The sequence below is a fragment of the Leucopleurus acutus genome, assembly GCF_964270905.1.
Source record: "Leucopleurus acutus genome assembly, chromosome: 1".
Lineage (NCBI taxonomy): Eukaryota > Metazoa > Chordata > Mammalia > Artiodactyla > Delphinidae > Leucopleurus > Leucopleurus acutus.
Genome location: NC_139142.1, coordinates 9,175,438 through 9,188,331, shown reverse-complemented (window position 1 = coordinate 9,188,331; position 12,894 = coordinate 9,175,438). Strand labels below are relative to the sequence as shown.

The window sequence follows — 12,894 nt, the reverse complement described above, 5'->3', positions numbered from 1 at the left end:
CTTCCTCTTTTACTCTTTGTCTTTGGCTGATGTTACCAACACCAACGCAAGTGATGCAGGTAGCTAACTCAGGGTGCAATTTCAAGGAGACAGGGCCTCTGCTTCATAGCACCCCTTCCCCCCGTTCCACTCCCACCCCAGGGACATTCTGTACAAACATGCCCGTCTTTGGCTTCAGGGATCCAGTGCTAGAATGCAAGCAGCCTCTGATTCGAGTGGAATTTCTGTGCCTATCTATTTCGCGTCTACCAGGGGACGGGGAAAAAGATGGGAAGGATAGAAAGGTCCAGTCGTTTACATCTATATATGCCTGCAGCTGAACTTGTGACCTTCAAAGTATCCAAGAAAATTGCCTCGGATGCTGACTTAATTTAAGGAGACCAGTTTGGTTCTGGGAGTCCTAGGAAGCAGCTCTCCCACGTTCTACTCCAAACTTTCACCCCACACTTTCAACAGACCAAACACTTTCCAAAGGCACCTTTCTCAGATACTAAAGCCGGAAGCCATGCTCTAAGCTTTGGAATTCACTTACAAATGCAGAGGTGCATTTATTCTAAGCAAACAGGCCACTACTGAGATTAAAATAAAAACAAACCTAATTTGCTAACCTTTGGATTTTTGTTTGTTTTGCGGTACGCGGGCCTCCCATTGCAGAGCACAGGCTCCAGACGCACAGGCTCAGCGGCCACGGCTCACAGGCCCAGCCGCTCCGTGGCATGTGGGATCTTCCCGGACCGGGGCACGAACTCGTGTCCCCTGCATCAGCAGGCGGACTCTCAACCACTGTGCCACCAGGGAAGCCCTAACCTTTGGATTTTTAAACCTAGGAAAGACTTTTAAAAAGAGGTCTCCCACCTTTCCACCCAGAGAGGTAAATGAATTATTCAAGGTGTCACAGCAGGTGGGCCGGAGCTAGGACCTGGGGTCCTGATGACCAGGCCAGTGCTATCCTACTTTGGAATAATGTCAACTCTCTAGGTTACAGACACTTTCAGTTTCCTTTTTAAAAAAAAAAAAAAAATTTTTGGCCATACTGTGCAGCATGTGGGATCTTACTTCCCCGACCAGGGATCGAACCCGCACCATCTGCATTGGAAGGCGGAGTCTTAACCACTGGACAGTCAGGGAAGTCCCCAGAGTTTCCTTTTAAAAAGTGTCTCAATCCTTGCATGACATTTAGGAATACAGGCATGTTGTGTCTGTCCTCATAGGAAAGTCTTACAGAGAATAGGCTATTACTGACTTCTGGTGGGTCTAAAAGAAGTCTGAACTTTTGCAAATGGAAAAGAGACCTATTAGGAGACATTTTTCTATTCCTTTCTGCAACAATGCAAAAATCACAACTTTTCAATTCAACACAAAGGAAAAATAATGATCCCTATCTCACAGGCCAACCAGTTCTAACTTCCTCCAAGTAATCCATGGTCTCATCCCTATTTAACTTGTGCTCTGCCCAGCACAGTGAGATTTGCTTTTTGAAGGAGGAAGCCTCACTTCTACTCTGAAAACCATGTGTGAGAAGAAGTGAAGAGTGACTACCTGGGGGCATTAATTAAAGTCATTCAATCTTGGATGTTAGACACTGAGGTTATGCTGCTAATGGGCCTTTAGACGCAGTCATTTTGGCTGTCAATTTGCAACCTTAGGTTAAAACCTGAACTTGGGGTGTCCTCAGTTATTTAAAAATTTTTTAATTTATTTTTTAATTGAAGTATAGTTGATGTACAATATTAGTCATTTTTACCAAATGAGGATGAAGGAGATATTTAAGCAGTGTTGATATGGGGCGGGGGTCAAAGTATGCAGAAACTTGGGAAGGGGAAGAACGCCAGGTGAGGGTTGCAATGCAACTGCTAAACCCGCCCAACTCTGAGATTTCCACCCACGCTTGCCAACTAGGCCAAATTCACCAACAATCAGAATCACATTAAGGCATGACTTCTTTTCTAAGCAGCAAAGTCTAGGGTGGAAATCAACGTCTGGAAGGAAGAGTCCTATGATCATGGTTCTGCCACTTGCCAGCTCTATGACCTTGTCATCTTTCCTTCTTGTGTTTTAGCTTCCTCTCTGAAAGAACCACCTCCCGTGATTGTCGTTAAGGGTCCAGTGAGTCCGTGGGTACACGCTGGCTTCGGCTTCCTCTTGTAAAAGGCATGAGCTAGGTTTGAGAGAGCAGCTGGCAAGATGAAGGCGGATTGGAGAGAGGCTAGAAGAAGCCATGGTAAACTGAACGAACTGAAAGGAGGTCTAGTCAAAGCTTGGCGAGGAGGGACATGCAGACAGGGAGCTACTGAGCATTTTATGACACTGTAACAAGCTCACAAGGGAGCTATTATTCACTCAGCAAATATGTACTGAGTGTTGATTCTGCACAGAAGATGCTCAGAGAGGTAATTTGCCCAGTCATCCAGATATATCTGGAGACACAGCGGGGACTTGAACCTAGATCCGGCTGATTCCTGAACCTGCCCTCTTCCCCTATTCCATAAATCCTCCTGGAGAAGGGAGTGATAAAAAAAGGGGGGGCGGGGGGAGTTTCAGTTAAAGAGATTCCTGCTAGATGAAAGCTGGCCTTGACCTCTAAGTGTCAGGGAATCTTGAAGTTAGCAGTGGGATCAGGGCGGTAGATTACTGAGTGCTGTGTGTATTTAAAACCACGTGGTCCAACAGCCTAAAATACTGGCTGTCTTCTTCCCATAAACGAGGACATTCTTCTGGCTTGTTGGTGCTACAGCCCAGGGCTGGGTTTTCATCAAGGTTCTCAGATGAATTACAAGCACCTAAGTCGGTCTTCCCGCCGCTGAGGGGTCCGGCAATTCCAGAAGGGTCAGGGGGCCCCGGAACTCTGATGGCCTCTGCTGACCCTAGGGAAGTAGGGGCTCAGAACCTCCAGGCCTTTGCTCCTTCCCAAGCTGGTCACACCCACGGGGGTGGAGGACTTTGACGGCTTGCAGGTCACTGTGGTGCTGTCACACGTCAGAGCAAGGAGGACCAGGGCTCACCTGGAGCCTGAAGCCACGGGGTCTGCGTGAGATGGGAATGGAAGATTCTGGGCGCAATGCATGCAGGGTCCACGCTTCACGGGTATTGGGCTCACTTCCCTGCATGACTATTGCTCCTCAACAAGGTGCCTGACAAGAGGCAGAGCCGAGAAGATCTACAGGACTCGACATCCAGCAAAGAACCCACGTCTCATTTCTTGGCTCCCTGACACTGGCTAACCGTTCAGGGAAACTCCGCAGCTATTTCCAGCAAATAAGCGAGTTATCACTCACGCCAGCTCTCAGGCTTCAGCTGCTCAGCGCAGGCCAAGGCCTTCATCCCGAGAGCAGCTGGACGGGCCGGAGGAAGAGCCTGCTATTCAGTGGGGACTCCAGCCAGCAGCTGCAGCCCCAAGACGTTCAGTCTCTCCCCAAAGGCGGTCTCAGCAGAGATGATGCAATGTCAGGGCAAGAGAAATAACACATGCGGACCCGGAGGGTTTCGTGGGCTCTTGTTTCCTGGCCAGAATATCACTGGGAAGGTTCTGAGGAACCACGTTGATCTGAAACTCCCACACAGACCACCTCGGGGACTTGAGGACGTAAACAGAAATGGCTGGGAAGGTCTCCAAGCCAAAGGGAAAGAGAGGTCGTGGCTCCAAACAGCAGTGGGCCTACTGGAGAGTTAAGAAAATCCGAGCTTGCATGAAAGAGTGTGTCACAGGAGTGCTCGCCAATGACACGACCGCGGAAAGAGAACAATTCTTAACAAAGAAGCCACCATGAATTCTGAGATTCAGAGATACCTTCTTTCCTTGTTTACTCGGGCCTGTGTTTGAGAGATCAGCTCTGTGATGTCCTGAGTCCTTGGTGACGAGGGAGGTGCAGTTGAGCTGCAGCGGCTGGAGGCTGGAGTTCTGTAGAGAACTTGGCATCCGGACGTCCCTCCCGAGGGCACTAACTAGCAGTGTGACTAGTCATCTCTCCTTCCTGATGGTCAGTTTTCTCATTTCTTAAATGAGGCACTAGACCCTTACGTGATCCCTAAGGCTATGAAATGACCTATAATTTATGAAGATCGACTACACAGGCAGGCAGCCTCCAAACCTTCTGCCTTCTACGAGTTCTGCCTCACAAAGAGCAGGCTTGCACTGCATGGGGACGGGAAGAGAGCTGAACCCCAGAAAGGGAGAAGCAGCCTGTGCCCAGGGTGGCTTCTAGGGGGCACTCCCTGGTTCCCAGTCCTGGTGGGAGCCCCACGCCCTACAGAGGCCGGGCTTGACCAGGAGGAATTGCTCACAAAGTTCCAAACAGCCATCCAACAGAGGGAGCAGCCAGTTTGCTCGCTGGCCGACACCGGTGCGGACTGTTTCCCAGTGAAGGGACGGTGGCAAAGAAAACCTAGAAAGTGCGTGACTCCAAGAAGCGGGAGTCTGGCGGGGAACGGAGCTCTAAGATAGTTTTGTCGGGGTAGGAGGTGGAAAGGAGGGAAGGAAGGAGAGTCCTATCTGTACTGGGGCATCCAGGGGAGCTCCAGGTGCCCTCTCGCCTCTCCTCACTTGGCCCAGCGTTACATGAAGGCACTCGCAGACCATGCCTCAGCAGGACTCAGGGCACGTTCACAAGCGCGCCCATAGAGCAGCGAGCCGCCTAACAAGCAGGGAGGGCGCAAACGTGGGACCTGCGATTCAAGAGGGTGTCTTCCCTGGTGAAACCCCAGGGAAATACGAACAAAGGAATGGAAGGGATGGAATCATAAAGACAAAGGGATGAAGAGGAGATGACAGCAGGCGCGAGATGCCGACCCATGTATGGCAGGGGCAGAACTGAGGGAGACGAGAGCAGGGCCGAGGAATCCCAACACCACGCACTGCCCGTGCAGAGGGGAGGCACCAGCACCCAGCGGCGCCAGCAGCCTACTCCTCGGGGGGAAGCGGAGGGGCTCTAACCCAGGGACCCCAGGCACAGCGAGGCGGGAGCGATTCGGTGAGTGTACACACTGACTGTGACGAGATGCCTGCTCAGAGGCAGGGTGCGGGCGCTCAGGTGTGTGCCGGCATCTCTGGGTACGGCCCTCCAGTTCGTGCACGGCACAAAGGTGCCTGGCTAAGGGGGCAATTGCGAGTTAAAATCTAGCCCTTACTCTGCTCCTCAGGCCCTTCCCTGGAGAAAGAGGCAAAAGATGGCTTCTGCCAGTTTGGCCAAGTGCCCACGGGTGGCTTCTGCTCAGAGGGGCACCTATTTCTGAGTCATCCATCCACTCAGAGGGAATGCCCTTTTTGAAACTGCATGAGGGCCCTGCATAGGCTAGTAGCAGCTCTGCGTATGTCCCTTTATCTCAGGCAGGAGAGAAGTGGAAATATCTCTAAAGAAACACAGTGAGAAAAGACCTGCAAATATTGATATGTGTGGTCCTCCCATGAAGAGTCCAGGTGCCCACCTGGTGACCCTACAGCAGAATCCACCAGTTGACACACAGAACTTCCTATCCACTTTGTGATGTTTCATTCTTACACACGACCCGATCCACAGATCACTAGATATCCGAAGAAAACTTGTAATGTGAAAGACAGAGAGTGCGACTAAGAGAAAGGGAACTTAGAGGAAATAAAGGCAAAACAGAGAGCAGAAAAGAACTTCCCCCAAACCCCATTATCATGAACATCCACAGAGAAATAAGTTCTGCACCCATGAAACAAGAACAGGACACTATAAAACGTTTTGGAAATTAATAAAACATTCATCAGGTATATTGAGAAGATAACGCTAAACAACTACCTTTGAAAGCAGATCAAAAAAAATAAATTAAGAGATGAGAAATAGAAAAGATAAAAAAATATTAGAGGTCTAGCCTGGGAAGTCCAACATTGGAACAACAGGTGGTACAGAAAGAAAGAACGTGAACAATTACAAGAAAAGTTAAGAAGTTTCTCATGAGAACCCAGCACGAGGTACACCATCAAGGGTACAACACCATCAGGACAGTTCAGAACACTAAGAATGAAGGGATCTTAAACGTTTCGTGGGAGGGTGGAGAAACCCAAGTCGCAGCTAAAGGCCTGGGAATCATAATGGCATCAGGAATCTCAACAACCTCGATGGGTGGTATTATTTCCCACCCACAATTCTATATCCAGCTACACCTGGGTAAGGGCAGAATAAGGATATTTTAAGTTATGCAAAATCTCAAAATATTTACAATAATATTTACTTCCCATGTTCTTTTCTAAGAAGGTTACTAAGGAATGCGCCACACCAAAATCATCATCATCATCAAGGAGGGAGAAGAAATCTGACGAGAAAGGACGTGTCACCACAGTACACTACTTGGCTCACAGGTAAACAGTCCTCATATGCCCACAATGAAGAGAGATGTCCAAACAACACATGTAACTATACTGGAAAAACAAAGCACGGTATGGGTAAGAGCAAGATCCTTCTCTACCACGGTAGCAAGCCAGTAGATGTTTCTAGATTAATTTCAAAAATAAAAGAAGTATAAGCATGTTATGTAGAAATGCAAAGGTAAATATTAGAAGAAACAGCTAAAAGAGGTGAACGTGTTACTTCTAGAGAGCAACCCATAGGGGATTGCTAGTTTTCATTAAAAGTCTTATAGTATTTGTTTCTTTTTAAACTATGAACATGTATTACTTGGATAAGAATTAAAAATAAATTCTTAAATAGAAGCCATGGAGTGGTCTGTCCTTCAGGCTTCTCACCCACCTTCTGTATCTGACTTCTTTCACACACGCCTGTAATCAAGTGAGATTTTTTTTTTTCTTTTAAAAAAAAATCAGTTTGCTGCCACCCTGAACCAAATGACTTTCAGGCATCTTGCCAGTAGATGGTTTTAAACATCACACTTTGTAATGGGTGAGAGGAGAAACCTGCAGAGACTTTTCTGAACAAGGTCTAGACCCATAAAGTGAAATGATTAACGTTCAGGTCAGCTCTTCCCTGGCTTTCCAAGCATGTAATTTAGGTGAGGACTGCATGGTGTCCAGGGTTATAAAGTATCACACACATAATCTTTATTATCTGTACCTTTCAGCTTGCAGTGATGCCAGGGAAATCACTAATTAGCTCATTTTCCATGGGACACTAGGCCTTCCAGATGCAATCGCTCCAAACTCCCAACAGCTTTCAGCTGGGAAGGCTTAGATTCGTTCGTGGAGAGAAAGCAGCTTATAGCCAGAGTGGGTTAGAGGCCAGGCTTTGGCTGTCATCGACTCAAATGCGCTACGTCAATTCTTTTGGCCATGCTGGAATTCTGTAAACTTGAGACCCCCTGCTTGAAATAAGCAAATCCCTGCCTTGCTGAGAGAGAAGCGTGATTCCTGGAGTAACAGCAAAGCTGGTGTGTCAGCTGACAAGCTGTTAGAGCTGTCGAGGGTATTCTAGAAGGAACAGGCAATGAGGCTGAAAGCGAACAAAACTTCCTCATGGGAAAAACACAAGAAAAAACAAAGGTGGGTGGTTGACCTAAAAATTTTGGTTTTGTTTAAATGAGGACATTCTTATCTATTCATTTTATTATTTTTTTTTCAGGACATTCATGGGCCCAGTGGAATTTCCCTAAAAGAGGGGACAGCTCTGGATGGGGCATCAGGTGGCCTCCATTCCTGGTTGGCTGTGTGATCTTGGCCAACCAGCTCTGCCTCTCTGGGTTCAGCAGAGGAGATGCCGTCTAACTGCCCCTCCTGACCTAATAGGCTGTGGTTTTATAAGTCTCACCATATACATGCTTTCTGAGGGGGAGGACAACGGGAGGAAGAAGTAATACACAGGGACGCATGGCCTGCATCTTGACAGGAAGCAGGAAGAGGAGGGAGCCCAGGGCAGAAGGAAGACGGAAGGGCAGGTGGATGCCTCTGTCCTCTCACCACCTGCCCGTTCTGGTTACTTCTCAGGGTGCTTTCCAGAAACCCTTTTCCTTTTCAAGAAACCCATCATAACTGACCACGAAAGATGCCCGTGCTGAGACTCACACTGGGAGGCAGGTGTGCACAAAAGCTCTCTCGGAGCAGGAACGTGCTGGACCACTTCCTGCTCTCACATCAGTCAGAGCTCGTTCTCAGCCAGGCCACTTCTGCATTCCTCCTCGGGGCTTTCGGGGGCTTTTTTTTTTGACAGTGCCCTGCGGGGCCTTGGGTACCAGCACAGATGCCTCAGGAGGCACGAGTGGAAGCTGGGAGCTGCCCGGGCAAAGCGAGAGGGATCCCAGGCCTTGCCCTGTGTCAGCCAAAGCTCTGCTTTTCATGTATCAACTAGACTGGCCCCTGAGAATCCACTTGAAAGGAGGATTCCATAGGTGGGAAAGGTTTGAAAATCACCGCTTTACCTCAGTTCAATCAATGCAAAAGCAAAATTAAAATGCATGCCCCCCACAAAAAAGAAAACGAGGGTGAACAAGTGTGCACTGCAGCTCACGACCTAGCCCACACTTTCCTCGAACTTTGCCGTTCACGGATGCCCTTTGCTGGACCCGGCAGCTTTGTGCTGCTCTGATATCCCCCCAGAGAAAACGACCAGTCACCAGACCACAACAGGTGCGCGGACCCCCAGCACCTTCACTCAGACTCCCCTCTCAGAGGAAAGCAGGGCAGTTTTCTTCCCAGCGGGGGTCTCCCTGAGGCATCCATCCTATTTCTCATCAGGAGGCGAGAAACTCAGGTCCATCTGGGACCTTAAAAACCAGCGCGTGGGGCGAGCTAAGACCCAGTTATGAGTATTAGTAACAAAGCTTAATACCTGACGGCAAGGCACACAAACAAACCCACCCAAGAATCTGGCCACACACCTGAGTGTTGAGTCCACAGCCAAAGAGAAAAGTGTGCTTAGGACTCACAGGAGAGAAAGGAAACATGAAAAAGGAAAGTGGAGAGAGGGAGTCTAAGTTTCCTCGGAGGTCCTCCACCATCTGCGCAAGTGCCCCATCCAGAACAGGCAATAAAAGGAAGTAAGGAGACTGCCCACCCCTGGCCAGGATCCTGTCTTTTTATTATGCAGACGCACGCATCAGAGTCCGTTGAGGTCCAGCTGGGGGAAGACCAGCAGGCAATAAACCAGGAGCCAGAGGAAGAGGATAAAGTACATCACGTCTGGCTGCTGGACGAACTGCATCAGCGAGTCGCTCTCTGGGCTGTGGGTCTCTTGCGTCCTGGCTTCGCCCGAGCTGTTGGCCTTCCTGCAGGAGGGGAAACACACCAAGGCAGTCACAAGTGGGTCCCCAGCCCAGTGGAGCCCCCTCCCTCCCTGTACTCCAGCCTCACTGCCCAACTGGAGAGCTGAGGGCTTCCCAGTGAGGTGCAGACCCAGGCGGAGGGCTGGGTCCCGGGATGCTTTGAGCTTTTAACCGCACTCAGTTCATCTTCACAGCGCCAAGAGGGAGGAGCTGTTAGCCCCATTCTGCAGACGGGCGTGGAGAGGGGGTGGGAGGGGGGCTTGCTCAAGGCCATACAATGACTGTGATACAGCTGGGACCTGGACCAGGTCTACACCCTTCCAGGATGCTTTCCCTTACACCGCAGTGCCCTTAACACAGAGTTAGAAGCTGACGGCTCTTCGTTCTTCCCTAGGAATAGCGGGGACTTCCTAAGGAATCTGAAGAAAGAATCGGAGGTTCCCTCATGACAGATCATTTAAAAACAGCCATCAGCAACAAAAAGACACACCTCTGTACCACCAAGTTTTTGGAATCTAACCTTGCAAATAATTACCAGGTTACCAGATTTTGGTCAGATGTATCTTTCTTATTTTAACAGAAGGTAGTGCTAAAGTGACATTTTAGTTTTGCCTGGTGGAGAAAGCCCAGAAGGGGATTGTTGTGGTGGTGACAGGAAAGGGTCAGAAGCCATAATCTGATTGCAGTTGGGCTCGGGGGCCTCTACAGAGGCATTTGTAGCACCTAGAGTGTAAGCTTCTCAGGGTCATCAGGGTGATGGAGATGATGAGAAGCGAAAACTACCTCCTCCTCCCTAGACCATCTCCTGATACAATGAAAGGCCATGCCAAGAGGGGATTAAACCTTTGCCCTGGTCTGGAAACTGAGCGATTCCCACGCAGATAACAGACAACGGACAGAATTTCTTTCTCCTTCTTAAAACTGTTTTTAGAGAAATTGTAAACTGCATATTTTTATTGCAAGGGTAATAAATGCTCAAAAGCATGGAAAACACGACTGCACTTCTCAACCTTGCGGGTTCAATTTTCAAAGACTCTATCTCATAAAAGCTAAAAGTACTATTTTCCTATCAGGATGTCAAACCTGGTGGAAAACGTGAATTAATATTTCCATTTTACGGCAGGGGAGGGAAACAAATCTTGCCTCTTTTTTTAGTAGCCAGACAGGTGGACTTGTACAGATTACACTCCTGGGTGTTGGGCAATTTTCAGACAAGGTCTTTCCATTCCAATAATCTAAGTCCTTCCAAGCCAATTCAAATCCGTGGCAAATATTTTTTTAAAAATCAATTAAATTAAGTGATTCAATAACTTTAACAGAGATGGGGCATCTCAGAGTTGTCAGAGTTTTAGATTTCTCTGCCTGCCTATGTTCTCAACGGGCGGTGTTACAGCAATTCGACACTCTTAGTCTAGGTCATTTAGTTCTCCAACAGGAAGAAATACTTTCATAGACATCCTGGCATGTTTGCATTCCCTCTTCATGTCTGTTCTGATGTCATAAAACTGTAACATCAGCTCAGTGAGCTTCTGAGTATTGTACCTGCAGTGGCGACACGGAATTAACACAGTTGTCAGGGCCTCAGCGTTTAGAACACACACAGTATCCCGTCCCTACCTCTTCTGCCTGGCTCTGCCTCAGAGGGCCAGCTTATACCACCGTGTCATCTAAATACAGCCACAGGCTCATGACCCAGACCTGTCTTTAAACCGAGTCACTTTCTGAACCATGCCCTGCCCATCAACATGAATTCATATCTACCTTTCCCTCCCACACATATTCAATTTCCATTCATTTTTTCCGGAACGGGTATTTTCTTGCATGAGCCCAGACTGTATTAATACTGTTATCCAACACAGCCTTGTTGGAGAATAGCCACCCCCAGAAGGTAGGCTGCAAAATTAAAGAAAAAATATCCTTTTAAGCCCCACCAAGCTTGGACTACTGCCACCTACCTGGTTAACATTTGGTTTCTTCTGTCATCCTGATCTGCTGCGTTCCTCAACTGAACATGGCTAAAATGATCCTACAGTGAAATTCATAAACAAAACCCCGCAACCCAGTTAGTAAAGATGAAATCTCTGAAACAGAAAATGAAATGATTTTAAACATACAAAGTCGAGCGTGCCACGATTTTCTCAATCTTGCGAACATCTAGTTCCAAAGTAAAATGACTATACAGTATTCTACGTCATTCCCACGGGCGGATGGAAGGCTCCCCTCCCCCATAACAACCTGAATCAGGGCGAGCTGTGGATCCCAGGGCTTTGGGTCCCAACACATCCTCAGCTGAGTGGTTGCGAAGACAAAGCGAACCCTCTGCTTATGTGGCACCTCTGTCTCTGAACGTGATCTTTCTGGACGTGTGTGCAGGGGTGGGGTCTTGGATGCGTTTGTTATGACAAAGATGCCTTTGGGCTTTAAAACCGTCACTTTATTTACATCCCCTATTGCCCAAACTGGACATCTGATTGCACTATGCCTACTGACAAGGTTTCAATTTGCTTGTCTTCTATCCCAAAGCGTAGCTGTCGCAAGTCAGTAATTTCAAAGCTCTGGGCTGGGGAGGAGGAAGGATGGAAAGGAATTGATTAGCAGGGGCCGGATGAAAGAAGAAATTCACATACTAACCGGTTCCAAAGACCTATTAGCATGTCGTCGAACGTAAATGCTGGAGTCACTGTGACTTGTCCTGCAAAATAAACACACGTTTTGAATTGGCGTCACCAAGAACTTCTTGCTGCCCCCATCCTGAGGCCGCCACATGTGGGTTCAGGCAAGCTCTGATTTCTGACCTAGTGATGGAAATGAGACATGGTATCCAGTAGACCCACTCGGGGTGGAGTGTGTTTACAAACAGCAGGATGAGGTGAAAGGGACACACTGAGCCCTCGTCAACAAGAAAAAAAAAAGAAAACAGTGAGAAAGAATTTCAAATAGAAAGCAGACCACATATTCTTAAAAACCATAGGATTTGGGGGGCAGGAAAGGGTCTCTTTTTCTAAGTGTCCGGAAGTCTTGGGACTCACCAGACGTCCTCTGCAAGCTAAAGTCAGACCTGGGCGGAGACCTGGGACCCGGACCCTTTGCAGTGCTTCCTGCTGTGCACAGTGCTGCTGACTGCCTAGCTCTTGGGTGGACCACCTCTTTTCCTTTCATACACGAGGAGGCTAATTTTCTGACTCTATCTTTGAGGCTGATGTGTTTCTCTGATCTTCCAATAAAGCTGGCTCACTCAGGGCTAAGGCGAAAAGATACCCAGCCAGAGGCCTGGGCTGTCATCCTGGCTCCTGGTTGATTAACTGGCAACTTTGGTCAAATATTTACATCTCTGATCAGTTTTCCTTATCTGTGAAATGGATCATCATTCCTACCCTACCTACTTCATGGAGCTGTTGGGGATACTAACCTACTGCAGGTCAAAGTGGCCCCTGTCTTATTGCTCCACAGGAGAAAGAGGTGTTGCATGGGGATGGGCCTGATACAGAGACAGTCATGTTAGTTTCCTCAAGTTTCCACCCTTACTGCCTTGGACCCAAACTCGTGGGTGTAGCGGTCATATTAAAGTCCAGCTTCCATGCGACAGTGATAAATGGTCCCCTCCACGCATATCCAGTGCCTCCCTTCTGATCCTGTAAGATGCTTATAAACGGCTAAGTTTGGTCTCTACCTAGACTGCCCGGAGGTTATCAGGGGCCAGAGACGGCCGGCAGAGTCTCCAAGGCT

At 48.4% G+C, this 12,894-nt stretch overlaps 1 protein-coding gene across 1 annotated transcript in view; it reads right to left on the bottom strand.

Moving 5' to 3' along the window:
* Positions 1-1,042: 1,042 nt before the first annotated feature.
* Positions 1,043-12,894, bottom strand: part of CLMN (calmin) — a 116,750-nt gene continuing 104,898 nt past the window's right edge. Inside the window, exons 11-13 of the mRNA XM_082849365.1 lie at positions 11,800-11,860; positions 11,124-11,194; positions 1,043-9,171 (exon numbers count right to left, since the gene is read on the bottom strand). Of these exons, the coding sequence (XP_082705491.1) occupies positions 9,003-9,171; positions 11,124-11,194; positions 11,800-11,860 (301 nt within the window). The 3' untranslated portion in view covers positions 1,043-9,002. The remainder of the gene's footprint in view (positions 9,172-11,123; positions 11,195-11,799; positions 11,861-12,894) is intronic.